This window comes from Carettochelys insculpta, chromosome 4 (assembly GCF_033958435.1).
Source record: "Carettochelys insculpta isolate YL-2023 chromosome 4, ASM3395843v1, whole genome shotgun sequence".
Taxonomy (NCBI): domain Eukaryota; kingdom Metazoa; phylum Chordata; order Testudines; family Carettochelyidae; genus Carettochelys; species Carettochelys insculpta.
The window spans coordinates 125,110,961-125,129,083 of NC_134140.1; the positions used below are offsets into that span (position 1 = coordinate 125,110,961).

The 18,123-nt window shown below is 41.2% G+C and overlaps 1 protein-coding gene across 3 annotated transcripts in view; it reads left to right on the forward strand.

The window, feature by feature from the left end:
• Nucleotides 1-18,123, forward strand: part of RASGEF1B (RasGEF domain family member 1B) — a 321,568-nt gene that overhangs the window by 288,032 nt on the left and 15,413 nt on the right. For all 3 annotated transcript variants that reach the window (XM_074993742.1, XM_074993744.1, XM_074993743.1), the window contains 3 exons: nucleotides 10,514-10,696; nucleotides 11,394-11,516; nucleotides 13,048-13,185. In XM_074993742.1, coding sequence (XP_074849843.1) covers nucleotides 10,514-10,696; nucleotides 11,394-11,516; nucleotides 13,048-13,185 — 444 coding nt within the window. The remainder of the gene's footprint in view (nucleotides 1-10,513; nucleotides 10,697-11,393; nucleotides 11,517-13,047; nucleotides 13,186-18,123) is intronic.

Sequence of the window (18,123 nt, forward strand, 5' to 3'; positions counted from 1 at the left end):
TCTCATCTTGATGAAGAGGAAGATGGGGTTTTTTTTTTTAGTTGAGGTAGCTTGAATTTAAGTGAGGTTTTCAGTGGAATTTAATAAACTGGGTAATTAGAGTTAACTATTGTAGGATTGGAGTGAGAGGGGGAAGCCTCATTTTCCCCTAGATTAGGCAGTTTAAAAATCATTGGAAGATAATTCAGCTCTGGCATAAGCAAGTTTAATAGCTGTAGATCTGGATGGAATTGCACTTGCTTTCCTCGCAGGTGAATGGGAACAGTCTTTGCTTGCCATTGACCTAACCCAAGGCTGGACAAACACAAATGGTGAGTTGGCTGCATGAATGGCCCACCTTCATCTTAGGGGGCGACAGCAGCTGGCAGCCCACTGAAGTTCCACCTGAGGCCCCACAACCTCTGTGCTTATCCTTCCCTCCCCAGCATGCCTGGAGCCTGTCTTTACCTGCTCCTCCCCCTTCCCCCAGCACTTTCAGAGTGCCGTGAATCTGCTTATCCGTGCTCTGTCCCTGCTTTCCTCCCACCTCAAACCCTCTCCCAGAGCTGCAATGCGGCAATTTGTGGTTCCAGCTGAAGCTCTGGGAGGCGCAGGAGGTGTGGGCTCTGGTACCCTATTTCACACAAGGAAGGTGTATGTGGGGAAAGGGGAGCAGCAAAGAGGTCTGCAGGGTGCAGCCTGCCCACCATTGGTCTAAACTGATGGAATAATGTTGTTCATGAGCATGACTTTAAAATATCCCCAAACCTGACATAGTTCTGCTAATACATCTTTTAGTTACCACGGAATCCACACTACGCTGGGTCGATGGAAGAGCCTCTCCTGTTGACTCACCTTACTCTTCTCATTCTGGTGGGGTACTGGAGTCGACAGAGAACAATCAGCCGTCAATTTATCACCTCTATATTGACCCCTCTCCCCAGGTTGATCACTGCACCCTCAGTCTGGCCTGTAGTGATGTGCCCCTTCCCCCAGCCAAGCCTGGATGTAGTTATAACAATATAACTTATTCTCCTTCCTGTGTGAGAATAAACTAGTGTATGTTCTTTAAAAGCAGTACAACTGCATCCACACTAGGAACAGCTGTATTGCTTTAACTGCATTGGTACAGTATAGTTTAAGTGGTATAACTGTTGTACGCAGAAAAGCCCTTAGAAGAAATACTGTGTGTTCTATGCTAAGTCGTTTGGCCTTGTCTCATAAGAGACCTTCTCACTGTAGCCTTAAACTACAGTCGTTATCTCTATCAGTCATGAAAATCAAAGATCTGCCCAAGAGAGGGGGGAAGGATTTGTTGACTTTTTGCCTTACTTTTGGTGAAATAACATCACAATTTCTCAAACCATCACATAGCACTTTCCTGCATCAGCTAAGTGGAAGGGAGATGTTTGCTCCTAACATCCTATCTAGGATAAGTTGAATACAGCTTTTAGAAATGCTACTACTAAATCATGTTACAAGTTGGAGTTGCAAATTATGACATGCTTGTCAGTTGTGCTTTTAAAGGGGAAAACTATATACATTGTCATTTTCACAGAATTAAGACAAAGCATGAACCAGCGTTTTGGTATAATGAGCAACAACTTTCTAAATCAGTAGTATCACAGAAGGACTTTTTCCAAATGAGCTGCTTGTTCCAAACTGGTACCATGTACCTGGCATTAATAATATAATCTGCTTGTAGAGTACATTCTGGAAAAGATCTTCTAAGGTAGAGAACTGTAATAACCGTGTGAAATACCAAAATATAAATTTATACCCATTTTACTGATAGATGGAAGATTGAGAAATTGAATGACTTGTCCAAGGTCACACAAGAAATCAGTGGCAGAACCAGCAACAGTCTGAACCTAAGCTCAGGACTATTTTTATTTCCTCATTGACTGCATTTTTATGCAGCTTTTCATAAAGCTCTCTATCGCTGAAAATAAATACAGATTTACTTTTGTGATAAAGTGTACAGGTAAAACAATGAACTTGATTTTTCCTCCTTAGTCACCTGACTTGGGGCTGGGTTACAAAGGTTAATACCTCCATCAGGTAAAATGGGCATAGGAATGGGAATGAGAGTTGGGGAGCGACTCTGCCCATGTCTGGGATCTTAGCTGCCCCCTGCCAGAGTCCCAGCTGCCATGCACCTCTCCTCCATACTAGCTGCTTTGTGGCTCCAGGGTCCTGGCTGCCAACCTTTCCGCCTCCCCCAGGGTCCTGGGTGCCTACACTTGGCTGCCCACACCTCAGTAAGGGGGCTGTCTTTCAGTTCCCGCACCGCTGAAAATAAGTCATTACCAATGGTATAGTTACTGTTGTTGCAATCCTGTGATTGTGACGTTTCTCACGGTCTCCTGCGGCAAACTTCTCATGTCTTTTCACCATGGCAGAGATATTTGCTGGACTCCACGTTGGCTTTCTCTAAGGAGCATTTCATTTCTTCACTGGTACATAAGTGGGACAGCAGACAAAACTTCACAACAGGCAGTAGAAATAAACAGTGCATCTTTCTTATCGTAGGTGAAGGGGGGTTAGTGTTTATGGTAAAAGATGGTTTGCAGCATAAGCCTGTACAACTATGCAGGCTAAATAAGTCCTGGATGGGATTTTCAGAAGCATACTGCCTTGGCTTAACTTTGCACTCGGCAAAGTTAGTGGCAAAGTTTCCATCGACTGCAGAACGCCAAGCATTTCTGAAAATCCTACCCTGTTTCAATCAGTCAACAAAACTCAGCATAGGTAGAATATATATGTGTTTTTCTGTGTACTTAATGTGCTTGTACTCAGCATGCAGAGCCCAAGGCGCTGGGCTCAGAAATTCCAGCAGAATTCTTAATGTTTTGAGTCAGGTAAGTTATCTTGGGGCAAAAATATGCTTGTTTTTTATTTGAATTAAAAATAACCAAGACTAGGGAGGTGATATTAAGGCATGTGCTGGTATTGATTGTTGGGTGGAACTATTAGGAAGAAAATCCATATGAGAAACTTGGTGGAGGGGCATATACGTTATGAGCTACCAAAAAGTCCCCTACTCTTTTACGCATCCTATTACCAGTCAGCTGAAATTACCTCTCTTTCAGTCCAGCTGCTTGATCGTAAATAATGACATGAAAAGAAGCTGTTCCTTCCAATGCAATCTGTCATCCAGGAAAGACAGTATTTCATTGCCTGCTTTAGCCTGTCTGAGGCCACTGTGCATGCTTTTCAAGTCAATTCATTCTGTAAATCACTCAAGCTTTCATTACTACAGAATGGGCACCATGCTGAACTTATCCAGGCTCTTTGGAGACTCGTGATACATAGTTACTGCTAGAATAAGGGCACCACTGATCTGCTTCATCAGCTGGCCAAATCTCAGTGGTATGAACCTTTCATCTTTGATTGGTTCTGTTTTAAGAGAGTTGCATCTAAGTGGAGTTCAGAGAAACTTGCAAGATGTGTGTTGTGACTGTTTTTTTTAAAGGGGGTTTTCAGGATGAACAAGCAAGCTGCTTAGAGAACACCTGTACTTGAGAGTGAAATACAAGTAAACACAAACAATATATATATTATTGAAGGGAGGCTGCTGACGTGAAGCAATTATATTTTCAAATAATCCCTTTGTCTGCATTTAAAGCTGAATGAATATAAACTTTCCTTTAATCATTCATAGTTTAGGCTTTGTAACTTTCTCTTTTGGATAATAAAGCTATCCTTGTCAGTTTCACTTTTGTTCCTATTCACTTTCCGTGTTTCAGTGTTTGTAGAGCTTATCGACATACCTGTTTTGACAAAGTTGACGTGCCCAGTATCTTGTGTGCATGCGTGGGACTGAGTTGCAAGTAAAACAATAAGATGGGACTTTGCACCATATGACTATATTTTAAAAATGTATTCTACTTCTTACTTGAGGGCTGGCTATCAGGAATTGATGCTGTTTGTACAATCTTGTTCACATACCCTGTCGTACTGTACAGTATTGGTGTCTTTGGCTCACGAGCAGCGCAGAGGGCGTGTTCAATTTGCTTTGATCAGGGAGATGAGATGTCCTGCTTTAGGGACACCATAGTGGTATTCTGGCTGCTGGTATGGAAGTCTAGTGTTCTGTTGTCCTGGTTTTAATGATTCCAGCCCAATGCCTTAAGGCCTACAGGTGCTTCTACTGTGCTGCTGGGCTTGTTCAGAACAGTGCTTTTCTTTGCCATTCAGGGAACTGTTTTGCTTTTCTGACACTTTGCCAGGTGCTTCTGGGGGAAAGTACATGGCAGTGGGAGGGGTGAAGGGAAAAATTAGCTCTTTTTAAATTATTTTTCGAGCTTGGGTCATCTTGTGCAAGTACAGCTTTTCTGTATTGACAGGAACTATTTTTGTTTTTTTCCCCCCTTTGGTTGGCAGACTGAGCAAACTAGGTCCTTCTTTTATGGGCCATTGATCTGTGACAGATCTATTTACACACAACATAGCAATTTAAAACATTCCCATGACACTCTTTTTTTAAAAAAAAATGCTCTGAGTGATCGCAGTTTTGATACCAATAGGTGAGTGTGCCTCTAACCCCTTCAGATTTGAAACCATTTCCTGTCTACACCATGAATAAAGAGTCCTCACCTGTGCTGGAAAGGTAAAATGGCTTTATATCAAAACAGAAGTCTTTATATTCAACACTAACCGGAGAAGTTCTTTTCTTCTTTGAGCTTATTACAATCTGCAGATAATCCATCATGAATTGTACTTCTGTATTCCCAAATCCTCTGCACTTTTTGTTTAAATCAACCACTGGCCCAGCTACTGAGTTTTGCGTCGTGTCTGGCCTGCCATAATATTAACAAACAGTTGTATAAACCTGTGCCCTCTCTTGAATGGCATGCTTAGTGGGATGTGTGGATGGTCATGCCTAGCAGCTACTGCTGTGGTGTGGAATGCACTAGCTACATGTAGCGGTTTGGCTGGTTGAGGTGTGGCTAGTTGGCTTGAACAACAAATCTGTTTTCAGAATAATGTGACTAGTTTGCTGAGGCCTCAGCTAGAATCTGTTGACTTCAGTGGTCACTGGATCAGGCCCAAACGCTTGATAGCGCTATACTTATAGCCCCATTAATATGCAGTCCACCTCTACGGTGGAGAGTGGCAGCCAAAGGCACTGTATAGAACATTAGTGAGGGGGAAACTTTGACCAGAGGTAGGGAGTAAACCCCTTTTAAATATATGCAAAGGAGCTTTAACGACTGCAGGTAACAGATAGGACAAGCAGGTTGAGGTGAGGTGGGGGAAGATTGGCTAGTCTCACATGTGATCTGAAAGTAGCACAACCTATTGGATTTTAAGCATGCTCTCCCTGGGTAGGCTTTCATCACAGACTTTCAAGGCGCGCTCTCTATGGCTGTTACACACACAGGTTTAACCTGTCTAATCTGGCAACATCCATAATCCAGCGTGATTTTAGCTAGCCAGACAAGCACTTATCATGAGTGTAGCTAAGTTTCCCGCGGTCCCATAAAGTTCGTTTCCAGTCACCAGTCCTGGCTCTTGCTGTTCTGTGCTGTTATTTAACTGCAATTTACCATTAAACATTTTCTAATAGCCCAGCGAGCCATGGAGGTGTTGGCAATGCTGCTAGACAACATTGACCTCCTGTGGTTCAGCAAATTCTCTTGTTTGTCACTGGTCAGGTCCCAAGTATTCTGGACAAGAGAGTTTCAACCTGTGCTATCATTTTTGGTGGCACTATGAGCTTGTATAAAAGTGTTTGCACTTGTCACAAACACAGACCAAAAGAGTAAGATAAGGGCAGTCTCTGCAGTCAAATTCCTAATCCATTCTTCCTTACTGTCCAGCACAGTTAAGCTCATTTTAACATATTCTTCACCACTTCTCAGCTGGAAAAGATACAGTGAAACTGTTAGTGTTCTTTACTGCAGCCTTCGTTCGTCTTTGCTTCTACCAGGACTGAAGTTTCTAGTAACTTTATCAAAAGCCTACTTTTTTTGCATGTTGGGAAGTGAAGCTGTGAAAGGAGATTGTGGCCTGGGTTCTGAAGTAGTTTTAGGGAGCTCTGATTGCAGATGCCATTCCTGTATAGAAAGGTAAAAATTCTCTGTGAACTTTACTGTGTTCAGTCTTGCTGTCTTCTGGCTGAAGAGGTGGAATGTGAGCAAAAATTGAAGGAGTGCTGGTAGTTTGTCTTTCATCTGCATTTACTCGGGTGAGTACTGAATTCTGGAGTGACTCCCTGTATACAAAAGCAACAAGAAGTCCTGTGGCACCTTACAGACTAACAGATCTTTTGGAGCCTAAGCTTTCGTAGGCAAAGACCATCTGTCGAAGGTGCCACAGAACTTCTTGTTGTTTTTGCAGATACAGACTAACACGGCTACCCCTCTGCTACTTCCCTTTATACAGACACAGGTGGATTTTTGTTTTGTAAATTTGATGTGCAGACTGGGTTCTTAGTCTATTTTGGTTTTTCGACATCTACGTCCACTGCTATTGACAGTGAAAAGTTAATTCTTTTCTGTTGCTTGATGCAAAGGTTTGGATCAGAATCACTCAATAGTAGAGCTGACTGGGAATTTTTTGATGATGCATTTTATGGAGGGAGGGGGTCAGGAAATGATGATTAGTTGAAACCAAATTTTTTCAAGCAAACAATCTGTTTTGATTAATCAGGATAGTTTCTCAGGATTCACTTGAGAGGGAGACTCTGAGACCCTTATGCCTAATAATCCAATACCTCTGTAGTAAGGACACCTGGGATGTGAGAGACCAGGTTCAGGTCCTTGCTCTACCTGATTTGAAGTAAGGACTTGAAGGTAGGAATACCATATCGTTGGTGAACTGATGTAGATCCAGGGGAAATTAGAGCACAGCAGAATGCTTTCATTTGTACTTTCTTGCTAAATACAGAGGTCATAAGTCAAAGCCATGCTGATAAAGTGTATACGTCAAGTGAGTCATTCTGTTGGATAGAATATGTATTTTCCCCATTGTGTTTTGATATCCTCCATGTTGTCACATGGGCAGTGTGTTCTGGGTGACATTGGCTGAAATCCTCATCTGTTTGGATATGTGCTATGTAAGTGCATCTTTCTTAATCCTTACGGCTTAAGACAACTGAGCTGTCTGCAGCAGGAAACTGCTCTGCATTGGTATTTTTTAATATATATTACACCATTCCAACATCTGACCTTTGACCTTGTGGTTAATAACCCTCTGTTAATGATTTGAAGGTTTTTTTTTCCTTTTCATACTAGCATTGTTATCTTTCTAGCTCTTACATTTAGTTTCCATTAGAAACAAACTGACATGAGCAATGCTGATGCTGCTCTTTGTGCGAAGAACTAGAGGATCAAAAGCTGAAAATAAAACCTGTTTCCATCGGGAGTTAGTTAAGATTAAGAAGATTAAGGCACTTCTGTAACTTTATTCATTTATTTTTGGTGCTTTCAAAATAAATAGGTATACTACTGAGGAAAGCACACTGTTGGGTTTTGCCTGTTTAGGCTATTAAACTTTTATTTAAATGATTATTAGTTGCTTGAATGTTAGGGATGTGCTCAAACTGGATATTTTTATTGCAACTGTAGAAGGCCTCCAAAACATCATGGTAAAATGAGACCTTGAGACAGCCGTGATTTTGATCTGCAAAACCAAAATGCAGCTGAGAGTTACGATATGCAATATGTGTTGTCCAGAGGGGACAGAATGTTAACTTCTCATACAAACCTTAAACTTGGGGTGGCTTGGATAAAATGGGATCTATATTCAACAAACTTACATGTTTGGTTTTTTGAATCCAGAAACCTGTTGAGAGGAGCGATTTCACAGAATCAAAACACAGCTTACTCAACCCATTTCCACTGAGTAATTGTTGTGAGCCAAGAGTCTTGGGACATTTTAGTGGGAATGGTGGTACTTTGGAATACAGGTTGAGCCTCCCTAATCCAGCACCCTGGGGACCAAACTGGTGCCAAACAAGAGAATTTGCCAGACCATGGGAGATTAATATCATCTAGCTCCATTACCAACACTTCCACTGCTTACAGGGCTCTTAGAACATATTTAGGGATAAAGTATAGCTAAAAACAGCACAGAACACAGAGAGCCAAACTTCATGGGACCACAGGAAACTTGAGCACACTCACAATAAGTGGTTGCCCGGCTAACTAAAATCATGGCAGATTATGGGTGTTTCTGGACGAGAGAGTTCCAGATTAGAGAGGTTTAGCCTACGCTTGTGTAATGTGACTTGATGCAATTTGCACTGGTCTTTGTGTTCTGTCTGGCCAGAAGTATACAACATAATGCCTGCTCTGGGACAGTCCTAGCAATTGTTTCACCTTTCAACAGTTACTTGGCTTCTGAGAGCTGAAGAAATTGCCACCACAATGACTGAAACCTCATAGTAGTCTAACTTTAATTGAAGACGCCTTTTCAGCAAAACTGGCTTCTCTTTGAGTTCTCGGGCTTCTCTGGTTTGAAGACTGTGAATAAGATTGATTGGGACTGAAAGAGCGGAATATGTTTATAATCCTCCCACCTCAAATGTCCACACTTCATCTGTCTCTCATAAAATTCTAATTTCTGGCAGCCGGTTTCAAAGACAGTGTCTTAGAAAATGTGTAATCCTTCCAAAGACTGATGTCGTCCAGGACGGGTATCACCTGCTGTGCGTCCATAATAAAGGAATCTTGTTTTGCAAGAGTCCTGCACCTTGCCACCTTCTGCTGTGGCACGTGCATTATTTTATTCTTTGCCTCTTCCCTCCCTATTTTTTGTGTTGGAAAGAATCAGAGTCCTGGCTGAACAGCTGCTTTCAATGACGCATGTGACTTTTCAGATCTGGAGCCTCCTCCCCCAACCTATTTTGATGCTAATATCTTTTGGCATCTCAGGAAAAAAACAGGATTAGTGCAGGTCATGTAGGCCAGGAGCCTCCATTCAGTGTCCCTCTTTGCTAAGCAACAGAGTTTGGCTTTCTCTTATTGTTTACTTACTGATTCTCTTGGTCTTCTGTTGCTTTGAATGCCTCCATTGTCTGGACATGCTGCCAGAAGCAGAGAGTATTTGGCTCTGTGGTCGGTGCATTATGTCCCCAGGAATCTAGCTAATAACTTAATAGCTTCTAGTCTCTACTGAGTTCCCTCTGAAAAGTGCTTTGTTATGAGTTGCGGAGCACCCAGATGGATCGTAGCTACTTATCTCCAGGCTGTCACATTACCACTTGTTCTTGCAATCAGGTGCCTTTACAGATGGGTATTTGTTGAAGAGGACAGCTTGAAAGAGTTTTCTCTCCAAATAGCAATTGACACAATAGAAAAAAAGCAACAGCATCTGCACTTAGAATGACTGCTCCGGGGCATGAAAGACCCATGCACACGTGCTCCTCCAACACACGCACAGCAGCCCATGCAAACTAGCTGTACAATTTGGTCTCCCTTACCTCATAATTACTGAGAGAAGTGAAATCTGTGCGATACCTTACCACATTGCAGCTCTGTTAGGTCTCAGAATGCTTGCTGGGTCGTATTGTCAGTTCAGTACTGTCCAGGCAGATAGAAGCACGTTATTCTGGTTATACTTGGATGTGAATGTAACTTGCAATCAGGGATGAAAAACAGACACTTCCACCAACTGACAGCAGCTATTGCAAGAGCAATTGATTGTGTGCAGGAGGAAGAGGAAAATTTGGATTTAAAGTAGTCAGAGGGTTTATCTTGTAGCTTTTCCCCTTCAGAGTAACTAAGAAGGCTTTAGGTAGTCAAGACATTTCCCCCCATTGTCAACTTTGATCACATAGATCTGATTGAGGTGTGAGGTTTTGTTGTTTGATGTATTAGATTGTTAGGTAAGATGCTTTGGTTCTCCGGTTGCTGAGATGCCACCTTTGTTTGTTTCCATTAATGTAGAAGGAAGTTTTCAAACTCACTCTTGGATTTTTGGACACCCAAGATTTGTAAAATGTTCACTACAGTTCCTTTTCTGCTTTGGAGCTAGGTTGTATGTCCCTTATTTTTGTTGATGAATACCCATGTCCACAAGCAGCTCTTCTGGCTTCCGATGGCTACTGGTGTGGTAAATTATCATTGAACACTAATGCAAACACTGTAGTACTGTTTCTGTAAAGGAAGATTTAAAGAAACGTAAGATTTTCCCCTTTTGCTTTATATATAAGCTGAATTGGGTCCACCACTGAATTTTCTACTATATAGCAAATAGCTTTTATAGAGGGTTGTAAATCATAAAGCATCCACTGACAAATCTCATCTTCCAGGTGCTGCTAACCACCCATGGCACAATCTTTCAACTGCTTTTTTACTATAAGATGACAAAACAGCACAAAAATTAACTTACAGTGGGCACCACTCACAATTGGTTTTACTTTGGAAGTGGCAGTGGCCTAGCAGGGTTAATGGATGAGAGAGGATCTAACCTTTATCACTTTGTGTCAGGGTTTCATTTCTTTTAGTGTGCTGTTGTGATACAGTCTTTTGAAATGGGTATAAAATGACTACACTGTTTGTGTCTTTTTTGTGCCTCTTTTCAGGAAAGTATGCCACAAACGCCTCCCTTTACAGCTATGTTTGACAGCAGTGGTTACAACAGAAACCTGTATCAGTCAAAAGAGGACAGCTGCGGAGGACTTTATTACCATGACAACAATCTCCTGTCAGGGTCTCTAGAAGCCCTCATCCAGCACTTGGTACCCAACGTGGATTATTATCCTGATGTAAGTCTACACCCCCTGCAAATTAAACTTGCTGAGCCTGACACCTCAGAATGGGAGGGCTCTGGAGAGAAAAGCAAAATGTAATTTTTGTTATTGAAAGTGGCCCGAAAATGAGGGAGGATGGAGGTGAACCATGCCAGCCACCATCTAAAGGACACTGCTTTTGGGAGCCTTAGTTGAGCCCATAGTAATAAAGTAGGGATGCAAAACATATGCTATTTTTGTTGTACATCCCTGTTTACTAATCTTTATGCCCCAAAGCAGCATCACATCTAGTATGGATTTTCTTGATTTATGCTCCATGACTATGCTAGAATGAGATGGGTGAGAAGAGCAAGAGGAGAGGAGCTGAGCTTGTGCCCTGAGTAATTTCAGGTGCCGAACTTGTACATACAGTTGTTGCAAAGGGATAATTAAACCTGCCCTGCCCAACCCTGGCCCAGCTTTGTTTTTGTCTTGTCTTGCATAACTAGGTTTAAATATCTGCTGTGTAATAGTGGCACTGGAGAAGTGACATACATTACAGTCAAATGCTTACATCTGCAGTAATTAATATCAAGCAGTCTCACCATTAGTTCTGCACAGAGTTGTGCTCTGAATGATAAAGCTTCAAAAAATTTAGGTAAAGAGAATGTTTTAGTGGGGAGTATGAACTGCATGATGATGATTTTTTCCTCTTTGTCTCATTTGCCTACAGAGAACATATATATTCACCTTCCTGCTCAGTTCACGGCTGTTCATGCACCCGTATGAGCTAATGGCCAAGGTTTGCCATCTGTGCATGGAGCATCAGAGAATAAATGACCCTGGAACTGACAAGGTTAGGTTTCTTGCTACACCTCTTAGGTCTCTCTTTGTAAACCAGACTCAGAACTCTTTTTCCTATGCCAAAGTAAAAGTCTTCTGCTCAGTGCATCTGCTGCAGCAGTGTTTTCCAAAGTGTGGTACATATACCACTGGCGGTAAACTAAAGGATTTCAAGGGGTAGATGGCAGAAAAAATATTAAAAATCAGGACATAGGCAGTGGGACAGCACTGAGAGAGGGGGTACACCGATAAGGCTAAAGTCCCAAAATGGGTACATGAATGTTTTAAGTTTAGGAAACGTGCTACAGGATTGGACATACTGAAAACCTGTCATTAGCACCTGTGATTTGTGGCTTGATTCTGCATGTGCTGAAGTCAAGGGGGGGTTTTGCCGCAGAATTCAACAGTGCGAGATTAGAGCCCTAGTAAGTAAAAGCAAATCTCTGCTGAGAAATGTATTTCTAAAATCTGGGGCACTATAAATAATTTTTTAGTTTTCTTTTATTGAAACGAAGTAAAGACTAGGAAAAAAATGCATATCACTAATGTACATGAGTTCATACCTGGGATACCTTAAAATGCATCTGGTACCAAAGATTTACTGTGTGCATCTTGATGTGCTGGGCTGCAGTCTTGCAAAGACTTAGGCCAGTATTTAGCTTTAAGTGAACATACTAGAACTAGTTGTATGCTTAAAGTTAAACACCTGTCTGAGTGTTTTGCAGGATTGCTTAGATAATAAGCTCTTTGGGACAGAGACTTTTTGTCAGAGTCCTGGTCCATGATTGGGATCTTAAGCTTCATCACAGTATAATGAATTAATAATCTTTAAATATATGTGCAGTAAACTCTTTCATATCTGGCATGCTATCGTCTGGCATGCTCAAATAACTAGTATTTTAACTGTAAGTCAGTGTTAGTTATGTTTTCAATGATTGCAGTATAGTGAAAGTAAATACCAAGACAAGTTTACAGTGTACAAATACCATTGTTGTTGGTAAATAAAGTACTCTGCCTATATTTTTGTTGAATATCTAATCTTATTTTCTTTCGAGTTATGCCTTGCTAGAATTACCTCTCTATTTTCCAGACTATTTGAACATCAAGCAACCTCCCAGTCCTGGGGCTGCTGGATATGAAAGAGTTTACTGTAAATAGTTCCACTGAATTCCTACCCATTCAGAATTGAGGCATTAGTTATAATGTCTGCAGAAATGCCTCATTGTTAGATACTGGTTATCGTAGCTAGATGTTTTTGAAGACGCTACCATAACTAGCATCTAGGATTTTTCTTATATCAATAGAATTACTTCTTAAAAAAATTTGCTAGCTCACTGGGCTGGTGCAAAGCCCAATGAAGTCAATGAGCTTTGGCCTAGTCCTGTAATCTACTGGTACTTTAAATTTCATTGAAAGTTTTAACTGACGTCTATGTGTTTATATTCTGCAATTGTTGTTATCTATTAAGGAGTCAATTGTAATTCAGTTGGTTTAAATATTTGTCTCATTGTATTCCATATAACATTCTTTTTTTTTTAAACTAGAGCCAGATACGAAAAATTGCACCCAAAATCCTGCAGCTGTTGACTGAGTGGACAGAGACATTTCCCTATGATTTTCGAGATGAAAGAATGATGAGGAACTTAAAGGAGTTGGCGCAGCGAATAGCCAGTGGTGACGAGGTCAGTTACCTGGAGCATAAGAGGGTTGGAAAAAGAGGCATTAGTTTAATATCTTCATGAGTGTGAAGTATTGCTGGTTATTTATTAATAATACATAGCAACCCTGGGTAGTTAGCATTGGTTGTTATGGAGGTAATTGAAAGAATGTGAATGGGAGTATTCAGTGCCTAGGGTATAGATAAACCATTTAAAATTTAGAGAAAGCCCTGAACAATGCAATAGTTCTCCAGCACTCTGTGCTGAGAACTCCTTGCTCAGTTGCAGTCTTCATATTGAGTTCTTGGGAGAATAGGTGTTTTTGTGAACAAAACGGAATAATTGTCTGTGTGAGCAGCTGTTGCTTGTAAGTTTTAGTTCCATATTTAAGTGGTTGTACGGGAGGAAGTGACCCTGAAAATCCTTTCCAACGTGATCCATTACACTGAATTCACGTGAGGAGGCTTAATGGGATCTAGCCTTTGGTCTTTAAAACCTGTAGGAGAGACATAGCCATGTCAAGGAGGAAGGTTTGTAGGGGAACAGTATTAACTGGGATGGGAAGAAATGGCTTTGACTTAAGGCACTGGCTTTTGACTGAAGATCTGAGCTGCATTCTTGACTCTTGTGGACTTCCTGGCTGGCCTTGGGCAAATTACTTAATCCTTCTGTGTCTTGGTTCTCAGATGAAGATAATTCTTGAGGTTTTCAGATGCTAAATTAAGGAAGTCCATATGTGTACCTAGATAGGAAAAGGCCAAAAAGCTTAAGTTTTATAAACCTCTTAAAAATCCATTGTGAATGAACGTTTCAATGAACTTTTAAAGCTGAATGAAAAAGAAGAGTCTTTTAAAACAAAACATGAAAGCTTTCGTAAATTGCTATATGTTAAGACCATAAAGGAGGGACCACTGTGATCTTCTACTCTGATTTCCTGTATCTTACAGGGTTAATTAGAAATAAAGCTGATAAATCTAAAAAGTGAGGCTGGCACAATAAAATCAGAAGGGTTACCATGTTAGTCTGTATCTGTAAGAAACAATGAGTGTCCTGTGGCAACTTAAAAATGAACAGCTTTATTTGGGCATAAGTTTACATGGGCAAAACCCACTTTGAAAACGCATGCCCAAATAAATCCCTGCATCTTTCAGGTGAGCCAGAGGACACTGTTGTCTTTACAATAAGATCAGTATGAAAAGAAAGAGAGAGCCTCTTAAAAATCTGCATTAGAGTTTAATAATCTTTGGTGGTGGTGACTGTAACATCTGAAAGGGTGATGTGGTGATCCCATTAATGAGACTCAGTTTAACCTAGTCCCTTTAAGGAAGAGGCATGTCTTTGAGTACATGATGTACAGCAGGTGCCAGAGAACAGACCTCACATGACAGGGTTGCTCAGAAAAGAGTACAACATGCGTCGGTGTGGCATTTGGACGAACAGTAAACAGAAACTACTGGCTAAATGGCAGCATGTTTACTGGCATTCCAGGGACTAGTGTTCATCCCAATTTTTATAACCTCTTGCGTGATGTGTTGTTTACTCCCTTGTCTACATCATTAATGCATTTTGCAAATAAGAAATTGGAAGGACTTGTAAATACTAAAGACATAAAATGACCATGAAAGATTGGAAACATATGCAGAAGAGAATAAAATTAGACTTAACTTGGAACTAAAAGAACAAGTGTCTACATCCAGGGGAAACTAATTCGAAGCCTAGATATTTCATGTGTAAAAGGGCCTTGGAAAGTGATAACACTGAAGAAGATCCACTGGTGGTTGTGCAGAGCAAATCAGACACTCATTGGCAATGGGATGGGACTGCAAAATTGCTTGTTTTCAGCAAGGCATGGAGCCTTTATTGCCTATTGCTTTGTTGCAGTTGCATCCCTGAAAGTTACTTTTGGTTCTAGGTACCGTGTTATTAGAAAGATATTGGCAACTCGAAAGTAGCACGAGGAAATAAATAGAAAGATTAGGAGCCTACAGTAACTGGTTGGTGAATATGTATAATTTTGGTTAGCATTTGAAGGGCATAAAATCAAAGAGGGAGGGGAATTATTTTGGATGGTGTAAGGCATTCCTTTGGTGTTGTGAAGACCAGGACTTTAACAGGGTTCAAAAAAGAACTAGATAAATTGATGAAGATTAGGGCTATCAATGGCTATTAGACAGGATGGGCAGGAATGATATCCCTAGCCTCTGTTTGTTAGAGGCGAGAGAGGGATCGCTTTGATTACCTGGTTCACTCCTCTGCGGCATCAGAAGGCAGAATACTGGACTAGATGGACCTTTGGTCTGACCTAGTGTGGCTATTCTGATGTTGGTGAAAGTTGAAGAAGATGGTGAAATTAAGATTGGGACGGGTAGAATTTTAGACAGGGTTTCTGGCAGTGAGCTGTATTAGTATGTGAAATAAGCTCTCCAGGGAAGTCATAGAATCATAGAATACTAGGACTGGAAGGTACCTTGACCGGCCCCCTACCCCAATGGCAGGACCAAGTACTGTCTAAACCATCCCTGACAGACATCTATCTAACCTGTTCTTAAATATCTCCAGCGATGGAGATTCCACAACCTCCCTTGGCAATTTATTCCACTGTTTGATCACCCTGACAGTTAGGAACTTTTTCCTAATGTCCAACCTAAACCTCCCTTGCTGCAGTTTAAGTCCATTGCCTCTTGTTCTATCCTCAGAGGCCAAAAAGAACAAATTTTTTCCCTCCTCCTTATGCCACCCTTTTAGATACCTGAAAACCACTATTGTGTCACCCCTCAATCTTCTCTTTTCCAAACTAAACTAGCCCAATTCCTTCAGCCTTTCTTCACAGGTCACATTCTCTAGACCATGGTTGTCCAACCTTTTGGCTTGCTTGGTCCGGATTGAGTGAAGAGGAATTGTCTTGGGCCGCATATAAAATATATAATATAGTTAATGTATACAAATCACATAATAATGTTAAAAGTTTACGATCTTGTGGGGCCGCATTACTAGCTGTCCAGGGCTGTATGCGGCCCGCGGGCCGGACACGCCTGCTCTAGACCTTTAATCATTCTTGTCGCACTTTTCCGGACCCTCTCTAATTTCTCCACATCTTTCTTGAACTGCAGTGCCCAGAACTGGACACAATACTCCAGCTGAGGCCTAACCAGCGCAGCGTAGAGCGGAAGAATGACTTCTTGTGTCTTGTTCACAACACACCTGTTAATGCACATTAATGCACCTGTTCAGTCATACATACAAGCTACGTTTAAAATTAGACTAGACAAAAAATGTGCCAAAATGCAGTAGGGAGAAATCCCCTCCTGGCAGGGAGATGGACTGGATGTTCTGATATCTGTCTTTTGTCTCTGCCTCTCAGAGTAGCTTAGAGTTTGTTTTTTCAAGTTATGTTTCTGGTTCAAGCCTATATTTTCCATGGTTTAAGAGAAGTCTATAGAACGCATCATGCAGTTGTAAGAGATGAAGCAACAGATCTTGCACATTAAATAGTTGTCCCCACTCAGCAAAGTATTTAGGCATGTGCAAAAGTCCTGTCAATGTCAATGGGATGACTCTTGTACAAAAAGCAATGCACCTCTTTGAGTGCCTGACTGAGCTGGAGCAGCCTATGGTTGCAGAGGAATTCTTATGAATGTTATTGTTTGAAAGACATTTAAGATTAGGGTAACGATAATCAGTGGGATAAACTACATATGGCCAGAAGATCCATCTGCTGTAATGTGTTCACCAGATGTTTCATCTTGGGTCACAACCAGTGATGCGGCACCAGCCATATATAAAAATCAATTGTGCCAGCAGGTCCCACAACATGAATTCTGAAGTGGAATCCGATTATCTGGCTCTATTTCCGTGATAACTCCTCTTGGCCTAGGGATTTCTGAGGATGTCTTTTAAAAAGCACCCCCTCTACATCATAAGCATCTAAAAGATGCTGAAGCTGAGAGCATCCATCACAAACTGACCCAGCTGGGTGTTAGACTTGGCCACCACCTCTCTGATGTGGGGGAGAGGAGCCCCAGAGCTGAGGGAGACCTAAGACCATAGAGGCTTTCTGACGTTTGAACTGGAACAATGCCTATTCCTACACAAACCTCTTGCTGTGATTTTTTTTTGAGTGCTGCTCATTTTTGTTCTACTCTGATGCAACAATAATGCAGTAGGAGGTGGGATTCTTGGGAAAGGGGGGACACCTTGCATCCAGGATAGATTTTGCATAGTTTTATTATGCACCATGAGTAATACTAAGCATAAATAATGATGTTACAGTCATATTTTAATATATTTGGGGGGGAGCATTGTGACTGTGTTGTCCCAGGGCTCCACCTGTTCTTAATCTGCCTTTGGGGTTAAGCCACTGACTATTACATGGCTTCCACTCTGACCCAGATTTCTCAGCCTGGGTGTGTCACAAGCTCTGTCAGACTTTGTGACACTGTATTACATGCTAGATGTGCCACAGAATGATTCACAAAGCTCTGTTGTGTATGCACACACAGGTTAATTTTAGAAACAAGGTGTTTGAGTATATGCACCTCTATATATATACCCTGTTATACAGATAATGAAGAGCTTTATTAATGCTTTTGTGGCTCATGGTAGGAAATGTGGCCTTTATTAATTTTTTTTGTCTGTTAGAAGACTCTACCTAAAAAAACACTGTGATTTCAATGTACAGAAGCAGTAAATTTATCCTGGTGCTATGTGCTTGAATCGTACTTAATAAGCAATAGGCCAAACCCATCCCTGGTTTAACGCCACTGACTTCCAAAATAAGTTTGACCCAGATATGTCTAGTGTTTGACTCCAGCTCTGTGGAAAAGTTTTTTATTTTTTTTTAAATTATATTAAAAGCATGATTATAGTCAGGCGAATTCAGAAATCCTTGAATGTGGCAGCTTTGGAGTATGTCAAGTACATTAGGAAACAGGTGATAATAATCGTATCGTGTGCCATGTGCAG